The 18,517-nt window shown below is 43.5% G+C and overlaps 1 protein-coding gene across 1 annotated transcript in view; it reads left to right on the forward strand.

Moving 5' to 3' along the window:
* Positions 1 to 1,637: 1,637 nt before the first annotated feature.
* The window catches only part of LOC104544080 (synapsin-3-like), a gene marked incomplete at both ends in the record, with an annotated part of 29,213 nt that continues 12,333 nt past the window's right edge, over positions 1,638 to 18,517 (forward strand). Inside the window, 3 exons of the mRNA XM_010188836.1 lie at positions 1,638 to 1,700; positions 11,545 to 11,687; positions 16,420 to 16,494. Coding sequence (XP_010187138.1) covers positions 1,638 to 1,700; positions 11,545 to 11,687; positions 16,420 to 16,494 — 281 coding nt within the window. The remainder of the gene's footprint in view (positions 1,701 to 11,544; positions 11,688 to 16,419; positions 16,495 to 18,517) is intronic.

Raw genomic sequence — 18,517 nt, forward strand, 5'->3', positions numbered from 1 at the left:
GAGAGGCAAAAGGGAAATAGAGCACAAACTCATGTGCCTGGATATATGCTTAACTATGGGGCTTCAGGATGGCCACCTATCACAGTCTCTTGACTCATCTTCTGAAAGAGCGGGCACTGGTCCCTGTATGTGCTGGGCCTGTGATTTATTGCAGCTGTGTGCCCTTCTGTGGTCTGAAGAAGATCCTTCACAGCTTTCTGTCTGAAGAAGGTCCTCACCAGAGACACAGGTTGACTGAGAACATAATGCACTCACTGTACTCCCCTCCTGTGACATTTCTCTACATAAGCAGCTGAATAGCAAAACATATCAGTGTTCATTACTAATTTTGTTATTTATAGCAAGCTGCCACAGATGGAGACTGCAGCACAATTCTATCTTTGGGGCGTAGTGCCTGCCTGTCCATACAGACAATTGGTAATTAGCACAGGAACAATTTGCTTATATATTCTCAAACTTAAATAAATATGAGAGCCATTTATCTGTCAAAATTCAACTCCCTCCCATTGCCACATCTTCAGGTTAACTGCTTAATGAATGGAGTTCATCACTTCAGGCATTTAGGTAAACCCAAAAGTGTCTTTTTAAAGAATTACCATTAAAGAAAATAAAATAGGGAATAAAAAATAACAGGTTATGTACTGAAGGGATAGCATTTAGATCACAAGAATCAGGAGCACAGGACAAGATGAAATTCACAGGGATGTCAAGCAGAGACATAGAAATGGACCAACCATTACATAGGGGAGGTGTGGTGTATATGTCCTCGTTACTCCTGACATGTGCGCTTCCTGGTAGTCCAGCCACCCGGCTCTCAGCCAATCGCTCCAAGTGAATCCTTGCATGAGCGTGAAACTGGGGCACAGATGGCAGAGAGGATACTTGCAGTTCTCCAAGTAAAATCCCACATGGGTACTAAGATGCACTTGTATGGCTCACATGGCAGGAGCTTGCCCAATGCAAGCACCACACAAGCCAGGGAAAAGACATGACATTTTTTTCTATTTTTATTGCTGATCCCAACCCCACTTTGTTCTCTTTTATTCTCTATAACCACCCCTGAAGTTAGAGAGGAAGAGACTTTATGAATAGATGGATTTTGTGAGTTGTCCCCAAGGGTTTGCCCCTGTTCCCTCTCTCCTTGCCCCACCACTGCTGATGGGAGGGGAATGGGAGCTGCTGAAGGACTGCTTACACTAGCTTTAAAGGCCAAAGCAGTCTGTGTGGGGAAAAAAATACCAAACAATGCTCATCTTTCTCACAGTTCAGATGTTTTCAGCACCTGAAAGTGTTCACTTACTCAAGCTTGCAGGTGCAGCTTTTTTTGGCATGTATCTGAGTGTACACACATCTGCACATACAGGGTGGGAAAAGCAGTGGGAAAAAATAAGAAGGTTTTAGAGGTTACTGCTATCAGGTAGCAAAAATGGGTCACATCTGAGGAATTCTGCCTGGCCTCCATTTCTGATCATATGGATCCCAGTAAAGAGCTATTTGCTTATTGTCCTACCACCTGGACAATCTTTGTTTGACCTTTTTATCCTTCCATCAGCATCCAGGAAGGGTACTAAATAAACTATTTCAAATATAATGGCTGAAAAGAAACACTGATGAGGAACTCTTCTTTTGTCTTTCAGCTTACAACACCAAACTTCCCTGTAGTGGTCAAGCTGGGACATGCTCATGCTGGAATGGGGAAGGTAAGTAAAAGAAAAATACGTATAGCTCAGGAAACAGATATGTATGTGGCACAGCATTCCTGTGATCATACACGGCATGTGACCAGCCAGCAAAGGGGTTAAACCTCCCCACAGCCTATCTGGGTTGGACTGGCTGTTCCTGTGGGAGAAAAGGCCTTTTTCCACTGTCATGCACTCGGAGACAGGCAGTGGTATTGGGTTGGAGGGTGTCTGGGATGCGGGAAGAGGGGGTTGTGAAGAGTGGGGGAAAAGCTAGCTGGGCTGAAGTCATTAGGCTTGTCTTTTATATATTTTCTCCTCTCTTTAAAGTGGTAATGTTGTTTATTCAAGCACCTGTAATGTGCAGCTACACCCCATAGCTCTCACAATGAGGAGCAGCAGCACTGGTCTTTTTGAGCGCGTTATGATGACCTTATTCAATAAAACCAGAGCCCTTCAGTTAATTTTATTCCCTCCTTGCAAGGAAGAACAAGACCTTACAAAGCAGAGTAGCTGGTTGCCTGCCAAGGAATCCTGAAAAACAGTTCACTCCCCAGAAGGACCTGTTTGTTTTTCCCAGGCTCTCTGGGATCTTTATTCCCCCAGTGAATTAGCAGCCCCTGTTTCTTGGGGTGACTGGGCTCCCCTTCCAGTGAGGCATTGCCAGCACATTCCACTCCCCTTTCTTGCCTATAGCTTTTTAAAAAGCATCCCCTATCTGTCTACAGCTTGATTTGTTCGGAAGTAGGAAATTCTGATGTATCATCTCTGAATCCACATGGGTGTTACATGAACTTCGTAACTGATGTCCCCGTCACAGTGCTTCCCTAGAGCAAACAGACCTTCTCCCAGTCTCACACGCTCTTTGCCTGAGAATTATATATAGGTCCACCAGACCTAAGCTTGGTACAGCTTGTTTGCTTTTGCTCTGGAAACAGAAGTCCATTATGGCTTCCTGGATTGCACATGGAAGCTCTCATAACCCTTCTTGCTTTGGTTGCAATGTTCCCCTGTCTGGATGGTAGTTGCTGGAGAGGAAATGGGCTCAGGTCCCTGGGCCCAGTGGTGGAGTTGGCTTTCAGCATCAAAGAACAAATATTTAAATAAGCAGGAAATGTTTGTTAAAATATTGGTGCTGCATATGTTAAACAAGCAGAGGTGTCACTGAGTTGTATGAGTGAATACAAGCGGACAGCCTAGAGCTGCTTGTTGAGTGAGCCACTGAGCACATCCCTAGGAAGAATTTCATTAGCAAAATCAAACCAGGACAAACCAGGAGGAAGAAGCCTCTCCTTGAGGAAAGGTTTCAAGTTCCTTGAGACCCTGCGGTCCTGGATCTCTCTGACTGCTCTGCAATTTCACCTGTAATGTAGGAAGGGCTTCATGTGTCTCTCTAGTGCACAAAGGCTCCTCAGTGGCTACAGAAATGAGGGTAGAATCAGAGAAAAGTACCCCAATCTTAACAATGTTTCCAGACAAAACTCTCAGCGGAGTATTTAGCTATTTTGTTCTGCACCAGACACCAGATCTTCTTCCACCTCTTACTTTCCCTCCCATGTTATTCTTTAACGATGTTGATTTTTGCTGTCACAAGTTATAGAGGAAGAGAGTTTCTATTCAAACTCCAGGTACAATTGTACACAGTGGTACAAAGGGGTTACGTAGGAAGTCATTCCAGATGAAGATAGGCTGACAGCCAGCATCTTAGAAGAAAGAGTTGGTCTGAGGCCAAGTTTACTTTAGTCCGTTATGAAATTAGGGACTACTAGCAAAGTCTGGATGTGGATTTGAGCACAGAGTTTCAACACTGCTCTGTTCAGTAGATGGGAAAGGTACAGGAAGGAAGGGTTGTTGACCTTATGGTTTTAGTTTGGGCCCTCCTCCAGCCACAGGCAGCCTGAAGGAAAGTTGAGGATGATTAAATCAGTCTTCTTGAAGTCCCACTGCATTTCATTGCATAGAGCAAAAAAGAAGAGAGAGAAAGTGAAAATAAAATAAAGAACAAGTCAGTTCATTTAAAAGGCAAGAAACGGGAATTTGTTTCGTGTTGTTTTTAAGACAGTAGGGTTCAAGCCCAAGTGGGACTGACAGAAAGAAACCACAGAAAATGTCAGTAGAAATACAGATGAGCATAACTATGGGCATACTAGAAAAGTAACACCTATAGGTAAACAAAATCAAACCTCCAATTATGTAACTCAGAAGAGCAAAGTTTCCAGGAGACATAATGGTGATTTTAACCATCATTATGTAAAAGCAATAATCAGTGATGATAAGGAGATTGCATAAAGCTAAAGGATCTCTTTGCATTGATCTTCAGAAGTAGAGATGATAGCAGGAATTAGCAGGTCTTTAGCCATAAAATATACATAATATGAAAAGACAGAGATTTGCCTTTGGTTTAGATGAATGCAAGAGTAAATGTTAACAAAACACATGCATTGGGTCATGTTTTCTATAAAAGCAATAACTGAAGAAACAAAGGATAAAATAACCAACCTATTAGCCAAAGTACACATGTGAGTATTAAAAATAGAAATTACTGCAACAAACGATGCCAAGATAGCGAGTCATAGACTTGTACCTGTAATGGGTGCTTCAAAGGATGTGAGCATTCAGATTACAATCTCATTACCAGCAGAAATTGTCAAGGAAGTACTTACATTTTTCTTGTTATTAATGATAAAATCACATGTAATGGGAGGCACCAAGACTTAGAAGAATGAGCAAAGCCGGGAAGTCCAGATACTGCTATTCTTTATTTGTACTGAGGTAGTGGCTAGGAGCCAGAGAATCTCTGGACAAATGAAAGGCCTCTTCCCCAAAGAGCTCCTCCGTTGACATGCAGGGAGATCTGTGTCATTTCACAGTTCTTCAGTGCTACAGACCAGAGGGATTACAATGATTACCTGATACTTATTGCTGATTCCTATTAATAATGCTCTTGGCACTATAAGAAGTGCTGAGTATTTATAATTTTGCAGTAATGGCTGGAAACAGAATAATTATAATAGCCAAACTTTAATTTTCACATATCCTTTATTTTCACAACATTTTCACAAAATTCACTCACCACATTTTTTAATCAGAGGGTTGAACAGAGAATCCTCAAAGCTATAAATGAAAAACAACTGTTAGGACTTGCGAGAAACAGGCTCTGTTGACTGTCTTTAGCTTGGAAGAGGAACAGTTAGCATTCGAGGTCAGAACCGAAAGGAGCGGCAGCACACCATTAGCGATCGAAATGCTCTTGCCAAGTGATGCATGCATGTAAGGTGAAGAGGAAGAAAACAAATTTGCAATAAAAGGCATGTTTTGAAATTTCCATTGAGAAATCTAGAAACAAGACCCTCTCTGTCGACCTGAACAGAGACACCAGGAACAGCCTTCACCCAGAGAGACAAAGGGGCCCCAGACAATCTTCTCATCTGAAAACAGGACATCTGCCCCTCAGCCTCTCCCATGAACATCATTTTCCTCGTTCCAAAATTTGTAGTCACTTCATATTATGCTGCTACTGGAAGATCATAACAAGTGCTCTTTGTGCTGCTGATCCAGTACAGAATCACAGAATCACAGAATCACAGAACGTTAGGGATTGGAAGGGACCTCAAAAGATCATCTAGTCCAATCCCCCTGCCGGAGCAGGAACACCTAGATGAGGTTACACAGGAAGGCGTCCAGGCGGGTTTTGAATGTTTCCAGAGAAGGAGACTCCACAACCTCTCTGGGCAGCCTGGTCCAGTGCTCTGTCACCCTCACTGAGAAGAAGTTTCTTCTCAAATTTAAGTGGAACCTCCTGTGTTCCAGCTTGTGCCCATTACCCCATGTCCTATCATTGTTTGTCACCGAGAAGAGCCTGGCTCCATCCTCGTGACACTCACCCTTTAAATATTTATAAACATGAATGAGGTCTCCCCTCAGTCTCCTCTTCTGCAAACTAAAGAGACCCAGCTCCCTCAGCCGCTCCTCATAAGGGAGATGCTCCACTCCCTTAATCATCTTTGTAGCCCTACAGTACCGGCACAATTACAATATTTGTAGAAATACTGTTTAGACAATGGTTTACAATGGAGTCAGCAGAGAAGGACCTTTTTCATGTTATATTTAAGTTGCCCAGTCTCATGGGGTCAACAGTACCCAAGGACTCTTCCAGGGAAACCCTGGATGGACACTGCGCGGACATGTCTTTCCCTGTGCAGGACCAAACTATTGTTCACCCAGCAGTTCCTAAGAGGTTTATTGCCTTTTTAATGCATTTTTAAGCATTGTGGGCCTACATGCCCCAGAAGTGATTGGGGGTCTCTGTTGAATAGGGTGAGCGCTACAGTGAGAACGGAATAACACTTCCTCTTGACTCTGGATCTCATAATGCCAGAGCCCATGGAAAAGAATAAAGCTCTAAGTGTGTTAGTATCTGCCATTTGTGTGCTAACATGACCCTCAAGTGCCCTAGGAACAGAGCCCAGCACTGCAAATTCACTCAAAGAGCCTCTTTACCTCTTCCTGATCAGATCATGAGAAGGAAACAACTGCCAGATCTGCAAAGAGAGAAAAAAACAGTATCTGTTCATGTGGCTTTAGATATATTTATATAAATGTAATAAATATATCTATATTTGCTACTCTTACATTATTTTTAGACGTCTCTAATTAGACTAGTTTAAGAGTCACCTCCTGTCCCCTCCTGCCCCATAATTATGAAAACACCTCCCCAGTACAAATCCTGGCTCAGATGAATTTATGGCATTGTAGAAGAAAAACTTGTTGTTCATAATAATGTGGTCAGAGTTATTTTCTCTCTTACTGGATGGGAAAGACTTCTCTTTTCTTTATTTTTTCCCCCCCCTGGTATAAATATAGCACAAACTAAACAGAGCCACTCTGTAATGTAAAAATACTGCAAGCTTTTTATCAGGAAGGACAGCTCGTCACCTTGTCTCTCTCGGGACTGGAAATAGAATGTTCCAAAAGTGAGAGCTTTGAAAATCCAGTGTGCTAAAGAGGAAAGGAAGGGGAAAGGGCTGCCTTGGTTTGTCAAGGAACAAATATTTTCTTTTACAGAGGACAAATAATGACTTGACATGTAACATTCACAACAGAGCAGCCCAATCACTGTGTTCCCACTGACTCATGAGTGAGGAGGTACCACCCATCTTGAAAATAGCAAAAGCATCCCCATTTCTTGCACATCAGTCTGGAACCTTTTGCTGGATGCAGAAGATGGTGTCTGAACCAGGGCACTGGGGACCAAAGGTGCCAAGACCTGGGGCTGAGAGCAGCTCTTCATTAGAAAGTTAGTAGGGATTATGAGGCTTAATGCATTAAAGGCAGCGTAACACCTGGAGAACTTCAATGTGAGGATAATAAGGAAGTGCAGACTTTGTTGTGTCTTTATTATTTTGAGGTGGGTCAAAGTCAGACCTAAACTGAATGTGTGTTGATTGGCTCAGGTATTTTCTTAGAAGGCGAGTATAATCTGCGTTACAAGGAAGGAGAGACTCAGGAAACCCTCTGTGCAGAGTAATTCCTGAAGACCCGCTGTCTCAAAATGGCCAAGTCCCCACAGAAAGGCTAAGTACATGTCAAGAGGGATGAAAAATCACTAGCTTTGTGTGGCCACACCAGTTCCTCTGGAGGAAAACACTCAGACATTTTCATGAGTCTACCAAGGCTCAGTTAAACACCACGTTGCCAAGCCTGGCCCCGGCTCAGCCTCGGATGCTTCCCTTCCAGCTGAACCTGCCTCTAACCCCAGTTTGTACACACAAACTGCTACTGCAAGCCATCTCCAAAGTGGTGTGGGTTTAACCTATGAGGCAGAGTTAACTCTGGATGACACCCGGAGAGGCAAGGCTAGGGCACTTCTAGCAGACTGCTATAATTATGCCACTTAGGCTAACTGACTATTTTTTTGTGTGGCCCTATAACTAATGAAAGCAAAAGGGAACTGTGAGGTGATACCTTGCGGTGCTTAGGCTAAAGATGAGAGAGAAGTGCTGCAGCCCTGGGACTCTGATGTCCAGGAACATCTGGGATATATAAGAGGCAGTAGATTCAGGAGCTGTGAGACAGAGGAAGCAGAAATTTCTGCCCAGGTTCCCCACTGCAGGAACCTGCGCTCACACAGGTCTCAGGGGTGGCTCAGACTGCCCAGGAAATATCCACGGTGGGTTTCTAACAATGCCAGGACCCACTCTCCAAAATCCTGTCATGCAGGAAGGCCTCAAAAGAAGGTCCACAGCAAGGATGGGGCAGAAGTGTTTGTTCCTGATTTGTCCCTTGGACTGCTCTCCAGCCAAGGGCAGCAAGATCAGTGCCTCTTGGGCACCGCCGATGCCTGAGTTAGAGAAGAGAGCCAGAAGGGAAGCAGGGACTCTCCCGGGGAGCTTTCTTACTTAGAAAAGGCATTTGTCAACACACTGGCCCAAACTCTTCACAACAGGTCACTAAAACGCTACAGCAAACAGCAGCTGATGGCTCCAGAATGAGTCTATTGCTGCTCAAACAGCCAGCACAGCTAAGCAAACAGGCCACCAGGGCAGGGGCTGTGTTTGCACTTGCTGTTTGCACTCGCTGTTTGCACTCCTCTATGCAGCTAATGGGATATTGCATTTATCCTAAGAACGTTGCAAAAAAAAAAAGCAAGAGAGAGAGAGAAAAAAATGGCTTCCTGTTGATCTCTTTCCAACTTCTTTTCTCAGTTTCATGCAGTGGCCAGCCTGCCATTTTAGAAGACAGATGTATCCCTTATTAGGTAAACTGGTAACTGTTTGCTCTAGAATGATTTTTAATAGTCCTTTCCTAAATAATGTCCTCTGGCGTCACACTACATCCACCTTGGCTTTGGTTATCTCTGGGGTTTTTTCTTCTGTTAGGAGAATGGATATTTTATTGACACATAAAAGGATTACAAGGCAGGAGGAAATGAATTACACAAAATTTAAAAGTAGAAAGTTAATAAAATGGTGGACTTGGTAGATAAGGCAGGAAAATAAATCTAATTTGGCCGTAACTCGAGTGCTTCCTGTTTATGAAGTAATAACCATATGCTGGAGTAAACCAGCGTTAACCCAGGACAGGGCTGTTATTTTGTCAAATTTGGCCAGCTCTAACAATTAACAAATGGTGGCTCAGATTTCAGCTTTGGTGTGCTGATTATTTTGATGCCTGGCGGGAAATAAGGCTGTGATCTCCTAAAAGGGGGCCTCTGTGAGGTGCTTTCTCTGAAAAGTCCTTGGGAAGGGTTGTGGCACAGGCCAAGGAAGATGGCAGAGCAGTTCCCTGAGGACTGTGTAGTGGTGAAGCACTGTGGGAGCCGTCTTCTTTGTTTTTCATTTCTTACTTTGTGTCCTCGTTGAGTCCCCCCCTCTTTAACTATTTACTCAGCCAAAAATCCTCAGGCCCACTGGGGAAAACACCTTCGAGTGTTTTCCCTCTATCCCTATAGGTGATGGAGAGGAGGAAGAAATGGACCCTTCCTTTCCACAGCTGTACTTTTGAGGAAAAAATCCCATTTAACAAGATAAGCACATCGTTCCTTTCTAGCAATAACAATATGGTCTAATCCCAATCTGGAGAGGGAAGCAGCATCCCTTCCTCTGCCTCTGGGACAAATGTTCCTGGGCTGGGTATGCAAACATTTCAGCCAGGGCCCAAAGACATCTGTTGCACAAGCACAGCACTTTGTTTGAGATCCCACAATTGTCCTTGTTCCAAGTAGGTCATTATATAATGGCTTTTGCTTTTCCCCATTGCCAAAAGGGTCCAGGAGAATATGCTGTAACACCATGCGTCGCCTGCCCCTGCAGTCCCTCCTGCGATCATCTCATCTGGGTGGGACTCTCTCGCTTGATGTCATTCAGCCCAGTGCTGCTCTTATCAGTGCAACAAAAGTACCCAGGCCCAATTCAGCAAAGCCCCTCCAGGATTTTGCGAGCCGTACCTAGGCTGGGGACTTCCCTCGTGTGGGATGCCCCCTCTTCTGCTTCCCCCACTGCCTCACGCTGCCCTACCGTGCCAGGAGCAGCCGGTGCAGCATGCAACCCCACTCAGACATAGAAGGGAACATCACAGCCCAGAGGAAGGCTGCTCCTCCTGGATGACATGCGATGGTTGCCTTTACATTTCCCCTTTGTGTTTGTTATTTCCCTTATTTTTTTCTACCTTCCCACCCCACAGACAACTGTCGTCTTCCTCTGCTCCTTTTCTCAGCAGTCCCTGAATAGCAACACCACAATCCTCACCATAGCAAAAGGGAGGAGGACTAGGCATATTTGGTGTTCAGCAAAAGCAGCAGCAAAGACTAGGCCTATTTTCTTCTTATTCAGGCATCTAGAAGTGGTCACAGGTCAAACTAGTTGCACTTTTCACTTTCTGCATAACCTGTTTAGTCCTCAAGAGCCTTTCTGCACCAGGATGTGGCTGTATCTTTGGCTTCTGTTACAGTGGTACTTAAAGAAATCCATCTAAACAGAGTAAACCAGGTTAGAAACAAACTTGTCCTCTGTTCTCTAGCGAAGATGGCTCCTGCCCTCTCATGGCTGAAGGCAGATATGTAAAGCCACTTGTTTGTTCTTTGCGAAGAAACACCAAATACCATCGCACGCATTTCCTTCAGCCGGCTCCACACAGGCTGGCATCACCTTCCTTTAACACACACACACACTGACACAGCTGGGAAACCCTTCTGGGGCAAAGAGCAACCGGTTGCCATGAGCAAGTAGACACTTAGCAAAGCAGGGCTGCAATCTCCAGCTGTGGTCTCAAAGTCTTACCAAAATACAAAGTGTAGGTAATATGTAAAGAAAGCCGCTCACCCTTTTCACAGTGTTGGTCTTTTTTTCGCCAATCAACCCACCTTTTCTGCATCCATCCCACTCTAAGAAACAAAAATTGCATGGATTTCTCTGAGGCAGCAAGCAGATTTTTGCCAATAGATTAAAGGCCAGGGATGATAATATGAATGAGGTGAAGTTGTCCACTATGTTCTTGCTACCTGCTTGTTAAGTTTTCCTCTCCCAAACCAATCAGTTTTTGCAGAGATTTGATCATATCATTAGAGCTTCCACTGTTTTGGTCCTCCTTTCTTCCTTTTATTTTTTTTTGATAACATACAGAGCATTTCTCATAGCCAAATACAAATCTGTGAAAAGCGAGCTTCTCATAAAATCTCCAGCTCATAGGCCACTGCCCTCTCATTTCCAAGTGCGACTCAAGTCTAACACCCAACCAGCTGTCCCACACACGTGCCCATGGCATCATGTTCACACAAATCTCCCCAAGAATCACAGACTCCCCCAGAGACATCCTTTTCCTTCAGAGCTTGCTTACAGCCAGGAGGCCTGCACCACTCCTTAAAGCAAGTTTGGAGGGGGTAATGTGAAATGCCAGGGAACTGAAGTCTGGAGGTGGCAGACAACCAGCTCTCTTGTTGATTTCCTGGCATTGATTTCTATTTTCTGAACATTCAAAACACTCTGTTTTCATCCATCCCAACATGGGAAATAGCAGTTCCAATGTTTGAATGCAGTAATGCCCCTTAAGAGATGAAATCTTTTTCTGAAGCACCATAAAAGCAAAAAACATTAGCAAGAGCCATCTGGGCTAAGGTCTAGCTGTCTCCTTGGTGCCAGGCTTACCAGAGTTTGTGCATGAGGAAGGAAAAAGGGATCAGTTTGCTCTGGGCTGGGTTGGTCTGGGGAACTTCTCTCTCTAAATCACACAATCCCTGCTCTGTCCTCAGCTCCATCTGGGTGGTTTTTAACTGGCATTGTGTTATTCAGGTGCGGAGATGACTTCTGCTCACAAAGTATTCCTGTTCTTTTTGCTTTTGTCACGTTTTCACTGGATTTTGGCAATCAAGGTCAAAGTTGAGAACCAGCACGACTTCCGGGACGTGGCCAGCATAGTAGCCATGGCAAAAACCTACGCCACCACTGAGCCATTCATTGACTCCAAGTACGACATCCGTATCCAGAAAATCGGCAGCAACTACAAGGCTTACATGTGAGTGCATGGCTATGCCGGAGAGAGACGGTGGGGAGACAGTGCTGTGGATGTGATTCAGTTGGTGTCTGCTCCGGGCAGGAGTAGGAAGCTGACTTAATTTCCTTGAAGAATAGCCCTGCTGTTCTCCTCCCACCTCTGAACTCAGATCCCTCATCCACAGATCGTCTTCTCCATTACTCACCATCAGCTCATTGTTTCTGGAAGGTAAATCTCTCTCTATCCGTTCCTGAGGTTCAGTCAGTTCCCCCTATTACAACTGCCATTACCTACCACCTCTCCCTCCTGTTGTCAATGGGTTCATCTTTCCCAGCAAAATCCTCCAGCTCCCAGTACCCTCTATTGGGAACTGAACCCACCTCCTTCCCACCTGATGGAAACAATAAAAACCATTGAGTTTGCTGCAACTCGTGGAGTCCTGCAGTGTCCAACCTATAGCAACACCCCATCCTCTCCCCAGCTGGAGATCACAGCACCACAATCACATAGAGGTGTGAGGAGTACATGACACTGGGTAAAAATGGCCTCAGCATGGCCAGCATGCAGGATTTCTGTGGGTATCTTGCATGTGTGCTCTTTGAAGCATACAAAGGAGGGAAAGGAGAAGGATAGACATTTTCTGTAGGTGCCCCAAAGCTCCTCCCCACCCTATGGGGTAGTGAGGGAGATGGCATGAAGGCAACCCTCAACACTGGTATGTTTAAAAATATTAAAAAGCATTCAGCCAAACTTCAGTAGTCGTCAAGCTCAATTAAAGATATAACCACATGAGTCAGTAAGACACCTGTTTCTTCTTACTGCAAACCAGTAGATGAGAAAAGCCAAATAGCACAGCTTTTCCAGAAGGTCCTTATCCAGCCACGAAATTCTGTGTAAGTAGACAGCTCCAGCAGTACATTCTTCAGGTCACCAGAGAAATTTCATGTTACCTAATACACACAACACTGTGAGGTTTGAGTCCATGTTTACAAATCTCCCAGCCATAGTTCTGGTGAAACATAGTTAAATAAGATCATCAAATGTACACAATCACATGTTTTTCAGCTATAGCTGCCTAAAATTCCTGCTTGTATTCCTAGCTCAGAGGTATTTAAGTAAACTAGATAATGACTGAGTCACATTCTTCATGGGAAGAACTTGTGGGACACTCAGCTACTTCATGTGAACTCAATGAGAGAAAATTTGTTTTAAATGTGATCACGTCAACAATAGCACAGTTGCCTAATATTACATTAACATCTCAGGGAGTCTGGCTCACATTGGCCAAAGGAAGGAAGGTTTAAAATATCAATTAATATTCCCTATTCCTGCCAACCTACCCAGTCTTGGCTCCACAGCCTGCCTCTAAGTGAAACAAAGGCCCAGTTAGTGTGACCATATCCTCTCCTCGTTTATTATTCGCACTCACCACGCACTCATCCTGACAGGGATCAGAAATAATACCAGATGAGGAAAGAAAGCAGTCACACTAAGAGCTAATCCCTCTTGGGAATATAGCTGCACAAACAATTGTTTGCTAAATGAAAAATGTTTTTACATTAAAACAGCCATGAACAGCAAACACCTTAATAAGAAATAAAGCTTATTAGCAAAGAAAGCAAACTGCAAAATTTGCCCAGTGGTTTCATAACCCAGAAGGTTGACTTACATTGAGAGAGGCATTTGTGGACATGAGCTTGGGAAAGCGGTATAGGCAGTTCCAGCATTATACAGAATAGAAGGTTACTTCTATGTTATAAAAAAGTCCCTACTATGTCCAAGGACAGAAGCAAAAGCACCAAAAATATCAGAGATCTCACTAGTGTCTCGAATAGAAGACTGAAAATCATTAGTCATGCTGGCAAATCTCAGCCTTGAAGGCAATCACGACATCTGTAGTAGTGTCATACTAAGTGAATTGCTTTGATCTATGCAGTGTGGAAACTACCTAGTATTTTTATACCTTCACCCACACATACAGACTTTAAAAGCCCCCTTCCTTCTGAGAAAGGACTGTGTACCGAAATTCTCCCAAATATGTTTACTTTGCACCAAGCATCTGCCAGAGGGAGGATGCTGCATGGTGACTCATGCATTCCTCCCCACCCCAGATGTTCAATGCACTTCCTTCCAGCCCATGACCCAAAGCTTGAGTTCAGTTTCCCATTGACTTCAGTGCAGTGACTCCAGATTTACACTACTAACAAACACCTACTTAGGCCATGCTTTGGGCCAGTCTCAAAACAGCAGATAAGCAGCATGTGATATATGACTAAAATTCCACCAAATGTATTTGACTGACATTGTAATACTGATGAAGAGAAAACATGAATACTGCTCATGTGACAGAAGAAATAGAGGCAGAAATTATACTTCCACCCTGACCCCTACTGGAGGCAAGCAGAGGGATCATTTCCAGCTAAGACTCAAGAACTGTTGGTCCCTGAAAGAACCCAACAGCTGCTGACTTTCAGGGCTGGGATATTCCTTGCCACCAGCTCTTAGTAAGAGGGTAATATTCTTTCCTTTCTAGTTTCATGACTGTTACTTCTGATTTTGTCACCTCAAATGCAGTTCAATATGCTCTGCAGGGGCTACAACTTCAACCATGTGTAACTAGAGCTACTTTTAGACTGAAGTGGCCCAGCTGGGAGATGGTGAGTATAGGACACCAACAGCCCATGAGGTAGTTTATCCACTTATTGTAAGCAATGCTGAAGGTGTCTTGGTCACAAATCTGTTTGATCTACTGATCCTTAAAACCCTGGGGTCCTTTCATTTTAGATACTGACTGTACACTGATGTGGCCCTTTGATGTTTAGGATGGTTAGAAGCACATTGACTTTGAGTCTCTGGGAGAAATGGGGTTTGAGACCAGGAAAGATCTTTTTTTTCTGTCTCCTTTTCCACCTCAGGTTGAATACAATAAAAGGAAAGAAAAGCGAAGAGGAAGAATTTTGTGGCACACTTGACACCCGAACTGCTCGGGCGTGCTTGGAAGGGCATGACTGGGACAGTGGCTGTGATGTAGGAATTTGGTGATTGGTCCTGAGGCCTTCAAATGAAGCTTTTCCATTTAAAAACAGGAAAGTTAGGGACACAGCTGAGAGAAATATTTTAGATCTTATGCATAGTATTGGCTGGAGATGGGTAGGCATAAACAAGTCAAACTAATCAGCCAAATGGCTAGAGTGAAGTTCTAATTTTTGGGAGCTTTCCTACATCAGATTTCCTTGTAAAACTGTATAGCTGTGGCGTTGATTTTCTTAGGGATGATACAGCTGCTTGCATTTGGTATGCCAGGTACATTTTCTAAACACTGATATCCTATCATCTTGTCACTAATCAGGCTCCTGGGGGTTCTCATTAGTATTGATGGGATTCTGGATGCCATCTGCCACTTCAGGGCAATTTTCTGAACCTAAATGTTAATAAAGAGTGGTTCTTTCCATTGCAGAACTGAAAAAACATAATCTTTAGAATCTCATGTCAGAAGAAAAAGAGAGGTTGAGGGCCATCAAAGAGCTCATAACAATCAAAGTATTCTTTTCCTTAGAAAGTGGTACAGGAAGATGGATATTGGGTGAAGGGAACAAGGGCCAAGAGTCAACTACATGGAGATACTGTTATTCAACACAGTAATCATGTTCCTTTGGCCCCCCTCTCAGCCCTTTAAATATGGGCTACAAAGTCTATTTAAATTTCACAGCAACTATACATACCACTTTAGAAGAGAAATGGAAAAAAGACATCAGGCTCATCAGAGTAAAGGGGAATCTTAGGTTTACAGTCCAGCAAGACATCAGTATTACCACTGTTCTACATAGTTTTGCAAGTTCAGAGTCTCTTTTCCTCATCATGTTGAAAAGGTGAGAGAAATGGCAAGGAGGGTTCCCACAACCTCATGTTGAAGTGCTGTATCACACCTCCTGCTCCCCTCCTAAACCTCTACCTAAATATCCTTCAACAAGGAGGTAATCCCTGGATGTATCCTGTCAGTTTGTTGACTTGCCCTAGCTTGTATGTTATGCCAGGGTTATCTGCACAATGTTGTCACAATAGGCTGCCCAAGGTCTGCCTTGCGCCTAAGGTCAAGAAAAGGAAAATTTTTACCCCTTGATGGATGATGGTGAAACCCAGGATTTGCCAGCAACAGTACCATTTTTGGAAATTAATCATTAGTTAAAGCTAAGACTCCAACCATTTTGCGATTATAAAATCTCCAAGTCCAGATACAGTGAGCCACAGACAGGTCAATGTAAAGTCAGTAAAAAGAGGGTATATTCATATCTTCTCTGACACCAGTACAATTGAAGTCAAAGTTAGGGAGACCTACAATGATGCTTGTGACATTTGTGAAGCTGCTCAGGCAGATGTTTACCTGGACAGTTGCTCTTCCACAGATGGAGGATGCAGATCACAAGAGTGATTATCCCAGAGATATTCTACAGACATTTCAGCTCTCCTGGGACTGATATATAAAGAAAGAAAGTACTCACAGAGTTTGATGTGTGCTCAAGATTGCTTGGAGGTTTCCCTGTCTAACTCCTCATTCAGTCATTCATGAGTCTGAACAACATATCCTGTATTGAGTGTTGTTGAGGTGGGATTTGGAAAGGCTTCTGTGAGGAAGACCCTCACCTCATCCCCTCCCGTACAAGCCCTGAGTCAAGAATGAAGACTACAGTATGAGGGAGGATGGGGCAGGACTGTATTTTCATGTTCAGATTATGTTTTTGGTTTGTTTTCCTAGGAGGACGTCCATCTCGGGAAACTGGAAGGCAAACACAGGTTCTGCGATGCTAGAACAGATTGCAATGACAGAGAGGTAAGGAAGAGGGTTTCAAGACAGTATAAGCTATTCTTGGGATAGAAGGGAGGAATTGTATTTCAGACTTCAGTTAATTGAGAGAACTGGTAAGTGAGGTCTCCTGGGAGGCTGGATAAAGAAGTTTAAAAGACCGAGTGTTTCCTAAAGAAAATACTAAGTGCACAAAGGCAAACTGTCCTATTTTGGAGAACAAACTGAAAGTACAGCTAGAGACCAACACTGCTAAATCATTAGCTCTTTAGTGAATGTAGCCACAGGGAACAAGACCAGCATATGAAGGTCAAGCACATGAGCACAAATGTGTAGGGATAAAATCAGAAAGGTCACAGCACAAAACAAAAAGTAAAAAGAAGTTATTCTAAGTACATTACTAATGAGAGGCAGATGCAGAAAAGTGTTTTCCCTTCTGCTCAACAGAGGGAAAAATCTGTCAACTAAAGTGCTGAAAGTGCTTTTTTGCATTAGTCTCCCAAAAATGAACAGCATTTTAGCTAAGGTCTTCTCACTGCTGAACAGACCAGAGAGAATTGCCTCATGCATCCTACAGACTAAAATTTGTAGATGGTACTTCCATAAATATCCTCCCAGATATACTTCCATGTAAACTCTGTGATATTTGCTAATATTGCAACTGCATGACATTGTTGACTCATGGTAACTTACTGCTTTGTTATAACTCCCAAACCCTATTCTGCAGAACTGCTATCAAGTCACTTGTTCTCCATCCTATTTAAGTAGATTATTCATAGATTTATAGAATCCATAGATTATGTGTAGGCATTCCTCCCTAGTGAATCTAAGATTTTTTCAAATTATACCTCTGATTTTTCAGGATCATGATTAATTCTGACTGTCCAGGTTTGGGCAACATATTTGAAGAGAGATAGCAAGGAGCTGAAGAGAGCCAAAGGAAAATAAAGGAAATGCTTAGAGAAGAAAACATAATCAACCTACAAGAAAAGAAGGCAAAGATTGCTTATGTAGTTTTCCACCTTTTTTAGTTAGCAGACCACTGATATATTTCCAATAGAGGTATGGACTCGTACTTAGTGAATGTATGCCTTCAGTGTAGAGGTTCTCTTTCCTTCATTAGCTGTCACAGTGCTGGAAGAAGTTGTCCACAAGCTCAACGCTGCTTCATCCTAAAGATGAAAAAAACTTAAAGAGCAGTTTGTCTTCAAATACACAAGAGGCTGCTAGTAGGGCATTGCTCACTCTGTATATTACTAGTACAATACTGTAAGAAATAATGGCCTTAAATTATAGCAGAAAAGATTTGTCTGAACACAGGAAATATTTCCTAACAGCAAGGATAGCGTAGCACAGAAATGGATTGCCTGGAGGAGATGGCTAATGTCTGTCCTCTTTCAGACTGGATCAGACAAATGTCTCCTCTTTGGGAGCAAGAGTTGTGTAGGTGATCACCTAATCTGCACGTTTAGTTCTGTGAAACAAGGAAACCAAGCCAAGCCCCTAGCCAGATGCCGAAGACCCTAATGGGACGGTGGGAACTAGACATTATTATGCAACCTGGCTGTTAACAGCACAGCTGAAGCTGGAGAGATGAAGGGCAGATATTCTCTCATTGTAGTGTTGCAGGACTAAAGCCCAGATTCCTGCCAACCTACCACACTGCACTTTGAAGGTTCATTTTATAGAGGTAGTACCACAGTTCACCACGCTAGCCTTATCCAGCCATGAATGTAACAAATCCTGTTGAAATCTGAGAGTCGTCAGTGCATGCAATAAGGTAGGAGTGTGATGAAATACTTTGCTGAGTAGGAGCAACTTGAAGTACCTACTGTGTGGAACAGCAGCCCAAACAATTGACATGTCCAAGTAATATTAGTCAAAATGGCAGTAAATATTCTGCTAATGCTACCCCTGATGCATATGCATCCCACCCCAGCAGCCCTGGCTTCTCCCTGTGCTCACCTAAGGCCAACAATGTTGAAGACATGTAGCTAGCAGGGACACTGGCATGGGCAACAATTCCCTAAGCCTGGCTGCTGAAACCCGA

Source organism: Mesitornis unicolor, unplaced genomic scaffold (assembly GCF_000695765.1).
Source record: "Mesitornis unicolor isolate BGI_N332 unplaced genomic scaffold, ASM69576v1 scaffold28487, whole genome shotgun sequence".
NCBI lineage: Eukaryota > Metazoa > Chordata > Aves > Mesitornithiformes > Mesitornithidae > Mesitornis > Mesitornis unicolor.